Source organism: Corvus moneduloides, chromosome 18 (genome assembly GCF_009650955.1).
Source record: "Corvus moneduloides isolate bCorMon1 chromosome 18, bCorMon1.pri, whole genome shotgun sequence".
Lineage (NCBI taxonomy): Eukaryota > Metazoa > Chordata > Aves > Passeriformes > Corvidae > Corvus > Corvus moneduloides.
In genome coordinates this window covers 7,680,395-7,692,729 of record NC_045493.1, presented here as the reverse complement: position 1 = coordinate 7,692,729, position 12,335 = coordinate 7,680,395, and the positions used below count along the sequence as shown (strand labels likewise).

At 44.8% G+C, this 12,335-nt stretch overlaps 1 protein-coding gene across 2 annotated transcripts in view; it reads right to left on the bottom strand.

Moving 5' to 3' along the window:
- Window positions 1–346: 346 nt before the first annotated feature.
- The window catches only part of LOC116452826, a 32,461-nt gene continuing 20,472 nt past the window's right edge, over window positions 347–12,335 (bottom strand). For both annotated transcript variants that reach the window (XM_032127593.1, XM_032127592.1), the window contains exons 3-7: window positions 9,324–9,375; window positions 9,121–9,223; window positions 7,697–7,860; window positions 3,618–3,863; window positions 347–2,989 (exon numbers count right to left, since the gene is read on the bottom strand). In XM_032127593.1, coding sequence (XP_031983484.1) covers window positions 2,252–2,989; window positions 3,618–3,863; window positions 7,697–7,860; window positions 9,121–9,223; window positions 9,324–9,375 — 1,303 coding nt within the window. In that variant the 3' untranslated portion in view covers window positions 347–2,251. The remainder of the gene's footprint in view (window positions 2,990–3,617; window positions 3,864–7,696; window positions 7,861–9,120; window positions 9,224–9,323; window positions 9,376–12,335) is intronic.

The window sequence follows — 12,335 nt, the reverse complement described above, 5'->3', positions numbered from 1 at the left end:
TGCTGCTGCAGCAGGCAGTGATGGAAGAGTGTTCAGGCAGCAGGATACGAAAGGAAACACAAACTCCCACAGAAACCTCCCCTGGCAGCAGTTAGACAAACCTGGTTAGCAAAGTCTGTTCTTTGGTTGCGCAACAGGTAGTGGAAAAGGTCGCTGTAAACAACCACCTCATCTTCGGTCTCACTCGGCTGCTGAGGAGAAATTGGGAGGATCTAAAAAGGAGTGTTTGCTTTTCTGCTCTTCTACCACCACTGGGGTACCCCACATGCTGTCCTCGTGGTCTGAGGCACTGCCCATACAACTCAGGCTTTCAGCAAAACAAAGTAAGTGTTGTTACACTGTAGAAATGAGTAGTTAAACATGCTTTTATTGAAAAAGCCACTTTTTCCAGCCCTTCAAATGTAACTATTGTCAATAATTGAACACAAGTACTTTTCAAAAGTAGATTTTAGTACTTCAACCTTTAGAAATCTAGTAACAGAACATTGAATTACGATGTATATGAATTTAATGCAGTAGAAGTTATTGTTAGAGTACTGAAGACTTCTAAATATTTTTTAAATCATAAATATATTAACTCTTCCCTTTGAATCAAGTACCATTAATTTAAAACAACAACAAAAAAAACCCCACCAAAAAAGAACCAACCAACATGGAGCCAGACTTTGTCACTTCAGAACTACTCAACACAGTCTGGAAATAATAAATGCAGAGACTTGTTTGCTGTTCATGTTTGAGTCAACTGCTAAGGGGCAAATGTGTTTTTGCTTCCACTGCTACCAGCTGCAAGGCTTCTATGTCTAGGCAGACATGTAAACACACAGAGAAAATACAAGGCAAAACCTACAGCCTTGTGTTGCATATCTCAGACATTAATAGGTGGCAAATGGAAGCTGTAATAGCAGGTGAAATCATAAATAATTCAGTTAAATATTTCAGCAATCAGTCAAATGCCTTCACATGGAAGGATTAAGATAACTGGATGCACACTGCAGCTAATATAGGGGAAGACTTGTGCAGAAGATTTCTTCCTGACACCTGTTTTATGACATACTATTGCTTTAAAACAATGTGCTGTGTCAGCTGCAAAATGCAGCTTCAGAGGGAATTTTTTCATTTAAGAAAGAAAATTCTAAATTGTGGGACAAACATGCAGGAGTCTCTTGCAAAGATATCACCAGGAGGCAATTAAAATACTGATGGGGTTATTAAAGGCAATAGGATTAGCAGGCTTCCCTTTGGTTCAGTGTTCCATTGAATGCCCTGGGTTTGTACTCAGGGAGGCACAGCCACGTAGGATTAATTCCTAAAGGAAGTGAGCACTCAAAGTTTGCCACACCTTAATTTTGTCTTTCAAGTCTTGCCTGCTAAAGGAAGGGGAATAGTTCTGTAGTCACTGTGCGTTACCAGCAATAAATAGCTGGTGGATATAGGATCAGAGCAGCTGCAAATATCCAAGTGTTGGATGCTGAAGACTATTCCTAGTATTTCAGTGTTTTTGTACACATGCTCCTGTTGCCATGAGGAGTCACTTAATGTGGTGGACTGAGGTGTTCTAAGCCTATGTAGACCTAACAAAGACAAAACTACACCAGACTTTAATAGAACAAGCATCTGGCATTGGGTTGCTCAGCCTGTCTGTAAACTTCTCTAAAGAGTTAGGAGGTGAGATAATCATGGTCTTTAATATTAGAGTTGCTAATGCTTGGTAAGCTTTGTGCTAGACTGCAGAAGTTACGAAATACTTAAGTTTACAAAACTGTATGCAAGCATGCATGATTGAATTCTTACCCTTGGCTTGGCAAGGCTTGGATTGTACAGACAGAGCTATAAACAGAAGTTAACTCAGAGCTCCCAACAGAAAGACTCAAGTGATACCACAGGGAGAGGGGACTGATTTACATTTCAGATATGGTGTGACCACCCCAGGTTACTTTCATTCCCATCCCAGAAAAAGATTTCTGCAGTCTGAAGTACCTTTTCAGAGCATGCTTTCTTGGACAAACTACATCCAAATCTCATGCAAGAGAAGAGAGATGAGGTTAGTGAGCATAAGGGGAGATGGCATTTGTGCTGTGCTATGGTTTGTATCCTCGTAATCTCAGTTCCAATGTGTGGGAAGCAAAGACCGCTCTCACCAAAGCTGCCTCCACGTGACTGCCACACTAAGCTGCTCGGCACAGCTTCTGCTCTGCTCACACCCCTGTTTCCTCTGGGTTTGGGAACTGATGTTTCAATCTTTCCGAGGACATCACTGGACTGACGCTTGGCACAGGGTAGGAGCAGCAGGGGTGTCGCAGTTCTGTGAGATCTCCGTAGTGTTGGAATCTCCACCTGCTGAGCTCTGCTGGTCCCTGGAGGAGCTGGGGGCCTTTCCGTGACCTTTGTATGAAGTGGGGGATTTTGCCCAAAGGGGAAGACTCGATGTGAAGGTGGCAGAGCTGTTCCCCTCTGAAGTCAGAACCACCAGCTGTTTCTCTGGCATGGCTGGAGCATACACAGCATTTTGCTCTGACAGGTGATCTCCACATTGACTAAGGTGTTCAGCTAGGACCAGAGGCTGCTGATCATCCCCTTCTTCAGAAATAACAAAAACTGGTTTGTTTTTATCTGTTTCTACCATAAGCTCCTTTGTTTTTGAACCATTGACCAAATTGATTTTCAGTGGGTTGGAGCTCTCTAGAAGATTTTTGGGGCTTTGGCTGTTACCTGGAGATGCTGCCCCTAGATGTCTTGAGGGATCCAATGGCCTCACATGTTTGCTGTCAGGGGAACTGGCTAAAAATCCAAAGTAAGGGTTCCCAAATCTGGATTTCTTCAAATTGCAGGAGGTTAGCTTCCGCTGCCTCTGTGCAGACAGAGTGAGGGGGTATGAGGCATTACTGGCAGATGAATCAGAGTAAACAGTCTCTGATGCTCCCTCTATCTCAGTGGCTGAGATCACCTTTCTGGTTGGCACACCTTGGGATCTTGCAGCTGTAGAAAAACCCTGCACAAGATAGTACAAAACTAGTAGACATGCCATGAAAAGCATATCTCCTGAGAAACTTTGATCCCGAGAGAACTACAAGTTAAAATTTGTGGTTATGTTAGAGGTAAGATGCATTCTTTAGCAAAAACGTATGTTATTACCTTAAAAAGGAAGGAACATCCTTTATTAGCTTTGTAACGAGCTTTTGGTTTGATGACTACAGTCAGTGAGACCCAGATATCCCTGCCACACCTACGGATTCCTTGCAGTGCAATTATAATACATCAATTACAATAAAGTCAAGGCATAACCAGGGGGGAAAAAGCACATGTCAGAACACTCAATGAGGTAATCTTGTCTGAAGGCATTTCTCAATGTTCTTCTGGACTGGGGATAATTTCTTAACCAGGTGCTAACTGCTGGAAAATACAGCTGCTTAACATTTCAGGAAAGCCTGGCTAAATTACAATATAATTAGGCCAGAAAGTTTCCCATACACCAAAGAAGATGGACTGAGATGTGCTTGCACTGCAGGACAGAGAGGTGATGCACTGGGCAAGGGTAAAACGTGTCCCATCAGTGAACAGTGGAGAGTACTGGAGCTGAGACCCTGACCTCCACATCCTCCCCTCCCTGCAAGACTTACACTGCTGTCAACCAGCTTTGTGAAGGGGCTGTTGGTGCTCCAGCTACACCATTTTTTCTGTAGCTGTGGTATTGGAGCCAGGAAGTCGTGGAAAGTGCGGGCGCTCCACGTGCGCTGCCTGGGACAGGGATTCTCCAGCTGGACATTCCCCTTCTCAGCAGCGTCTGCCCCTGCAGCCATGGGATGGGAGCTCAGCCAGTCAGACACAGAGGCTGGGCTTGTGACACTTCTTTTAAGGTTTTTGTCCTGGAAAGAGCAAATTAAGATCATTTACAGGCATCTTTCATCAAAACATTTTTAAAACACTTTGGAAACAGGCTGTTAGTGCAAGAGACATTGATTCGGTGGTTCTCAGAGGACACAGGAATGCAACTTCTCCTCATTGCTCTTCCAGTGTGCTGCCTGAAGCTCACTGGCTTCCCTGGAGGAAAGTGTTACCTTGCTTCCCCAGTTTCGGGTTTAATGTTGAAGTGGGGAATTTCAGTTACATAAGATATAGTCCTGCAAGTCTCACTAAATATATGAAATATCTACAGCTTAATTTTACTGGAAATATTTGACAGATCAAGAGTCATAAACTTCACCGTGTAAAACAGAATTCTTCCACTCTGCTTGGCTCTTGGAAGGCTCCAGGTGTGTCTGTCTGGGGAAATAAAACTTAAGGAGGATGGAGCCCCTTGAAAGAAATCCAGAAGCAAGCAAGAAGAGAATCAGAAGTCTCAAAAATGCACAGTTCAGGAGAAAAGACTGAAGTAAGTGGTGCTCTTTATGCTACGTAAGGGAAGAATTAAGAAAATAAAAAGAATGAAAAATAAAGAAAGGAAATAATCTGTTCTCAGTGTCTGTGGTGAATAGAACAAGAAGCCCAAGAAATGGAGTGGAGCCAAGGAGATTTGTATTTCTCATTAAAAAATGGTCTTCAGGTGGAAAACATGCTTTAGGAGTAGAATAAGACAGCCAGAGAGGTGTAAAATTGGCATCATCAGAAGGTGAGACCACATTAAACTGCTGTCACCAGCCCTGCGTATGAGCAGAGTTGATCAGATATGGAAATGAACTACAGACAAAAATCTGTTCCATACTTTATAAGTTCTGATGTTGTATTTGAAATCACAATTTTTGTCATTAATATTGATACAAGCTTAGAGCCAGAAAAGTTAGAGAACCCCTGACATTCCTAAGAATCTCCTTTCATTCTTACTAATACTTCACCTGTTATTTAAGCCTCCTGTTACACAACTCTATACATATTTTTAATTTTCAGCTGTGCGAATATGGTTGTCATGAGAAGAACGCAAAATCCACATTCCCAAAGTTTACATAGCCCTTAAAGAGTGTCTGAAATAAATCCCACAGTGTCCTGGATATAAAAATCCTGAGAAACCAGAAACATGTAATTAGTTATTTCTGAAAAACTGAATCTCCCAAGTTTCTGCAAATCAAAGAAACTCTTTAGTGAATGTGTCATATTGGACATGGATGGGCAGAGAGGCAAGAAATTAGCACTAGATCAGAAAAAGAAACTCAGTAGGAAGCCAGAAGAGGCATCTGGATAAGTTTGTTTCAATATTAAGCTCCTCGTCTAAGATTTTTTTGAAGGAACAATCTTTATTTATAAATTTTTAAGCTGACTGTCTTTTCCTCAGAGGCCTCTTCAGGCTGTCTTAGGATTTATTATTCTAATATTATTATAAATACCTCCAAACTGGTGTAAAAATTAGCCACTGGTTTTGAGATAGATACTCAGGAAGTTACTGGGATAATGAACAATGTATTTTCTAGACTTCTGAAAATGTTTTGTCAAGAAATGTTTGTTAAACTTCCATGATCATACTTTTTACTCAAACCTTTGCATCTGAAATTTGCAGTGTCTGATCAGAAGTCAGAGATCATAGTCATAAGTTAGCCAAAGGGTGAATGATGCCTTAAACCAAAGGGGATTTAGAAAGCCATGACTCTCCTAGAGGACACCTGGAAGCCCCCCAAAAGCCATCCCACCCTCCATTTCCTCAGGCCAGTCTTGAACTGAGGGGGTTTTTTGCTCTCCCAGGTCTTTCCTCATAACACAGGACTGGTGCCTTCAAATAGGTTTTAAAAGCTGCAAAGCAAAAGCCAGCTAATCACTGGCTCAGGCCCAGCAGAGCTGAGGCTCACACTTGGTGGGCAGCACAAGAGCAAGCAGCCAGACACAATTTCTCAGGGAAAAGATCAGGCTAATTTTTTTAATGAAAGCTCCTTATAACTTGCTTTGTCTAGTCAAGCATTTTGGGTGAGGTGAGTCTGCTGGCATTATTTACTGTACTGTGAAGGCTCAGGATTTCACACATCTTTTCACATGGGGATAACTGCTTAGCTCCTGCCAAGGAACGGGCTATGCTCCAGTGGATATCTCATCCCACTGCCTAGTGCTGGGCCACAAAGCCATGCACCATATCCTCTGTGAGGCCTGGAGGCTGGCTGCCCAGCGGCATTTCACACCCTAAAAATACACATCTAAAAATTCAACTGTAAACACGTTTAATATCCAGGAACCCTGAGTAGCAAGTGGCCTGATGAGATTCCTGTTTGAGTGCAGGTTTGTAAATAGTCTGCTGTGCTCAATTTCTACACCCCTGGAGAGGATGGGCTTCAGCTGTGGGGAAAGGCCCAGGGCTTTCAAAAAGGCCCTGCCATGCTTCCAGGCTTGGTGTTCTGCTCCTTGAGGAATGTAGTTGGGAGTATTGTCTCACTTGAGTGCTGCATGGATTTCACTGAGGTGATACTTCCTGAGTTAATAATGTGTTTAATTCTTCGGGTTATTTTCACTGTTTTAACACACTTTTTTTTTTTTTTTTAAATAAATGCCCTCTGAAGATTGCTTGCAGAAGCAATGTCAGAATAGAAATGGGGGGTTTATGTGTATTTTTTCCTTCTGACGAAAGTGGGGGAAAAGGCCCAGGAAAATGGTTTTCCCTCCTGCCTAAATGCTGGATGTGTGTGGGACTGCCACCAGGTGAAGCTCTCTGCACTGGAAAGGACCAGGAGTGCAGGTGTTTGTTCAAGGGTGCCCAGTCTGGGTACAACTCCCAGTGCCTTGCTCTACAGAAGGTAAAGTTCAGGCAGGGGAAGGCTCCAGAGCTGTTCTCCCTTCTTTCCCTCTCTCTGTTCATCAGGGTGGCCAGCTGGAGGAAAAGCCCAGCACGTGTCTTACACCAGTGTAGGAAAATCCTGACCAGCCTGGCCTCCTGGCTAATTTCCTAATCAAGTGCAGGGATACAGAATGCTTTTGTTTTGTAAACTGTGACAGAAGTATTACACAGCCTGTCCTGGGCTTGTGAGTTCCTTGTGCTGGTTGTTTATCCTCTTGTGGGAAAAAGAGAGGGCACTGGAGAAGAGAGTATTGACCTGGGAAAGGCTTTAGCAGACACTTGTAATGAATGTGCTCTGTCTGCACTCACTCGAGGTTGAAGAGGTGACAGCCAGACCTGAGGCTTCTGAGCTGTCATCTGTTCCTAAACAAATAAAGGACCAGGAGTCCAGGGGAAAGAGCTAAAATAAGAGAGAACCTGCTGAATCAATTCAGGTTTCTGTCTGTGAATTTGGAAGGGCCCCAGTGCTTTCACTTGAAACCACTTGATTTTTTTGGAGCCTGCACTGTTAATTTTCACATCAGCTTGGTGTGACACTTTCTGCCAAGCTGACGAGCTGAGTAACTTCCCTGTTCACTTGGAGTGGTGGGCAGGAGTAGGTCTGACTCCCAGGCCTTTCAGTTGCTACCAGTGATAATTTTAATGGAACATCAGCTTTGCCAATTAACACTTCTGCAGGCTGGTCCTACTGCCTGCTGGCAAACATCTGCATTGCTGTCACAGCCAAGGTAGAGTTCTGCATTTGCTCTTTCCAAAGTTGGGAAGATACTGGCTCAGGGGATCACAGTCCACATCATTTGATGGCAGCTCAGCTTGAGGGTTAGGAGAACTGCCTGGTTCAATCCCTGCCTTTCTAGAAAGTGGGCATTAGGCATAAATGGACAGGTATGACAAGTGCTGTCCAAGAGGGACAGCCTGTGGCTTGCTAGAGATGCTAAGGAATGTTCCTACCTGTATCCTGTAGGTGGTAAAGCTCAAGCCACTGGTCCCAGGTCCAGCAGAAATTATAAACACTTCATCACTCCCAGTCTCAGTGGTCACTGCAGAGATGGAGGAGGGCACATCTGGGTCAGTGTCCTGAGGAGACCGTTCTGTGCTGCCTCTGCAGGAAGTGACTGAGAAAGGAAGAAAATCAATAAAGACTGCTTGCAAGTGTCCAAAACATCTGTTTCCAACTCCTCCATGACAAACCCTCCTCCTTCCATCCCTAGACAATCTAGAGCAGGGCTTTGGCTGGCTGTTGCACCAGCCAGAACAAAATTCAAGTCAACAGTTTGTTTTCCTGAAACTGCAAGCTTTTAAAAACAAAACAAAAGAGGAGAGGAGAAACACCCCTGGGTCTGCTTTCTAATAAAAACAGACATGAACTGAAATCCCTTGTGTTAAACACACGAGGTTGTGCTGGAGATCAGAAACTTGCAGACTTGCTCAACTCATTATTTATTTTCATTTACTCATGCCTGCTAATATTGGGAGCTGTGCTTTTTGGTTAAACCCCAGTGATGCTGCTCCTACAGGCAGCCTGATGCTCCAGGGACTGCCACGGAGGGGTATGTGTGCCTGCAGGTGTCCCCAAGGCTGGTCATCTGGTCCAGGCAAGGAGAATTCTGGCCACAACTTCCTCAGGAAGGAGATGGGAAACTGTCATGGCTAGGAGCACAAAATTAGCTTTTTATGGAGAAACCCTTGTGAGAGCTCAGTGTGTAGTGGCTGATGGCTCACTGGGAAATTGATGGTGTATCATAACACAACATAAAGTCACTCCCTTTTGGCCTTTTGGCCTTTACTAACCAAATGGGGCACTGGGACAGTTCATGTGTTGTGACACAAAATTGCAGCAAGTGACATTCTCTGCATCTTGGCTGGGATGCTCTTTTCTGGAAGCACACTGTGAGGTAAATGTCACCCAAAGCACCTCCATCCACAGACCCACAGAAACAGTGAGCTCCAGGAGTTAGAGTTGACCAAAGTCAATTTGAGCCTTGTAAAACACATCCTTTCTGGACAAGGTTAGGCCTGAGGCAGGTGAAACTCTTCCCCAGTTTATGGATCTGTGTAAGTTGTTTGTAGCAGCCTGAACCCAACACATTTGCTCTGCTAACCCAGTGTCTCTGCAATGCCATGAGCTGCAACAGCTTGTGTTGGCAGCATGCTGGAGCTGTGCTTGTGCGAGCTCCTTGCCAGGGGAATTACCCTACCACGGAGCGGGGAGCAGCAAGGGACAGTCCCCACAACAAAGGCTCTCTGCTGTGGAGTAGCTCTCCAGCTGTGCATGGGCAAGACAGCAACAAGGACTGCGGGGAAGAAACGATCTGATGAACTGGCCCAGGGCTCCGGGGTGCCCTGACCCGCTCCGGCCGAGGCCCTGCACTTACCCGCCTGCTCCCGGCTCACAGAGTGGTTGTTGTTTTCATTCTCCCGACTTGGCACCACCAGCTGGAGCTCATTGATATCGACAGTGGAGTTCTGGATCCTGTTCTACAACTCAGAACATGCCCCAGTAAACATGGTCAGATAAACAGTGCAACAGCCAATATGAAAGAGAGAAACAGAAATTGCTGAAGCCATTAGCACTAACCTCCTGGTCACTGCATGCGTTGGATGAGCTCCTTTTGGGGCACGTTCTCTGCCTGAAAAGGAGAGACAGCAACAACAACAACAAGCCCTTGAGTGAGTTAAAGACCCACAGCAGGAAAGTTCTCGGCTCTGCTCATCCTGCAAGGGGAACCCAGCAGGTTATGAGCATCCAAAATACTTGCCAAGACTCAAGGCAGCAAGGCCTGTAAACAAAGGGAGAAAATTGTATGCTCATGTGGTGGAAAGTCAGCTGAAGAAGAGAAGAACCTGTCATCTTCTTCCCATGCTCACTGCAAGAGCAGGAACAGAGCTCAGACCTCTGCTGAGTCCCACCAGGCTCCCCCCTGACAGCTGTTCTTTCACACCAGTAACTGAATAGCAGGACTGAGATCCTTCAGTCTGGGCAGTGACATCGTTCTTATCCTGCTAGACAGAATATTTCATCTGCATAGCTCATTCTGCATACTGGGTTATATTTAGCAAGCAGAGAGCATCAGATGCCGTTCATTTGTATGACTGTTTCACTGAAAGACAGTGCTGTGGCAGATGATTATGGGATGAATGCGCCCCTTGGCTGAAGGGAGACACATGTCCTTACCCATTTTTTCACATTTTTATTAAAACTGAGATTGTGAAACAACTAGTGTTACAAACTTTTGAATGAATAAGACTTAAAGATATCACAACGAAAGGCTGGCACTGATGGACGTGATAATGATTGAAACAAGAGTAGTTTGTGTTCAATGGCTCTCCAGGGGACAGTGCAGACACAGGGGAGCATTAGGCACTCACTGATGGGATGCAACCCAGGTTATTGCAAAGGCAAATTCTCACCCCCAGGTGATGGATGGGCAGCAGGCAGTGACTGGCAGGGCAGCTTGGGTGGGGAGAGATGGCAGCACTGAAGGCTTGATGGAGTCACTGTACACTCAAGGGTTGGGAGGTTATGCAGATGCAAAATGCAGTTGCAATTCATGGGTTGCAACCATACAGCAAAAGTTTGACTGCACGGGACAGGATTAAAATTAAATAAGGTGGATGTATCTGTTCTTGAGGCTTGGGAAAGAAAATAAAAAATCCCCCATTACTCGAGCCAGGTTTCATGGCCAAAAGTAATTAGAATTATTGGCCAACTAACAACTGAAGCTTTCATTCCCTCCCCAAGTAGCAAACAAAAGCTGCAGTGTGGCAGAGACTTGGAGTTTCCCCAGAGAGCTTTGCCCTGGCTCAATGCAAAGAGCCTGAGCAGATACTGCTGATGACTTGGTGCATTGGAGTGGCAGTGGGTGCCAAGCCCATCCCAGGCCATTTCTACTCCTGGCAAGGCAGAGCCAGCTACTTTTAGCTGAGCAAGAGCAGCAGATAGAAATGGGGAAAAAAACACCAACAGCTAAACCTGGTACCAGAGGAATAAATAAAGTATGAAGAGAAAAGAAAGTGGAAGGCAAGTTTACGAGGCCAAGAGCTTCCAGGTTACTCTTGGCATCCTCTGCAGTGCCCAGTCCAGCCAGGACCATGTCCCTGTGCCTCGGGGGCTGGTCCCAGATCTGAGTGTGCTGCACTGGTAAAGCACCATCATTTCCCCCTTCAGCCCACCCTGTGCCACCCTGACATTTTCTGCAGTGAGGACAGACTGTGGCTAATACACTTTTGACACCTGATTTCAAGCCTCTCTTCAGGACAAGAAGCATAAAATAGAGCTTGATGGGCTCAACCTAAAAGAAGTTTAATGCTTAGTGCTTGATGGCCTCAGCAGTCTTATTCTGAGCTGCACTAAAAACCCACAGCTGGGACGTGTAGGCAAGTTCCAACCAGTGCCAGTGGTTCTGGGGCAGAGACCAATACCCTTGAAGCAGTTACCACAGCAAAGAGGGAAAAAAGACTCTTCCAGTACAACACTGGCGAAGTAACTCAGCACAGGTCATGGCATCACTTCCACCTGGTCTCGCTTAAGTGCTTTAAGTCTGACAAGAAACAAAGCAGTGTAATCAAGGCTTCCCAGGAACAGCATGCAGGGAATACAGGAGGCTGGGACAGTAAACACCCTTTCAAGATGCTAAAGGAGTAGGGGTAGTCTCTATTTATATTGAGTCAATAGCTGGCTGAGGTATAGATATCTTCTTTATTAAAAAAAAAAAAAAAAGAGTTGTAGAGCAATGAAGAGGCATAAATGCCAGTGTTAAAAGAAGCAAGCCTAATCCTGTGCCATAGGACCCCATAGGTAGGATGTATTCCCAGCAACCAGAACATACAAACATTGGTGTGTGGGGCTGAAATCCTGTGGAAGTTTTTTTTCTGCTGGTCAGCAAGAGCAGAAGGTTATTTTGTAAACATCTGACAAGCAAAAAGCCAAACTGTGAACGTGAGCAGCATGGCCTGACTTTCTAAACAAGCTTTGCAGAGGAAACCTCAGCCAGTGGAACCTCAGATTGCCGGTGTACTTTTAGGGTTGAATAATACTCTGTTTCATGGATTGTTACAGTGAAATTAAATAGGGGTATTGGAGCAAGAACAGCCTACTCAACATGTGTATCAGCCCAGACTGCTACCATAGCAAAGGGAGCCTGTTTCTGTCTCTTTTGAAGATTGGCAAGGGTATAAAAATAAAGTATTTGGTATCTGGAAGACATTTTCCACCAGACATTTTCCTTTAGAGCTAGCAAAAAAATTGTGGTCTAAATTAGTGTTCTGCGAGCTCTTTAAAAACAAAAAGGTTAGTTAGATGTAGCACATGCAAGTTTAACTCTTACAGCTATGAAAAGCTCAGACCCTGAAAGCAGGAATTTCTATATATACAGCAAGAGAGATGATATTTAAGCTTCACCACTGTGCCTGTGTTCTCTGGCGCCCAGTGTGATGGCCTGCATTTTATGTTTATTCAGCCAGAGCTAAAATGCAGCCTCCAAGAAGGACAAGGAAAACCAAGTTCCTCTGTCAAACCAGCCTCAGTGGCTAGAGGTGTCTGGGCAATCCTGAGACCTTTGGGGTTGGAGGATGCACACTGGATGAGGCA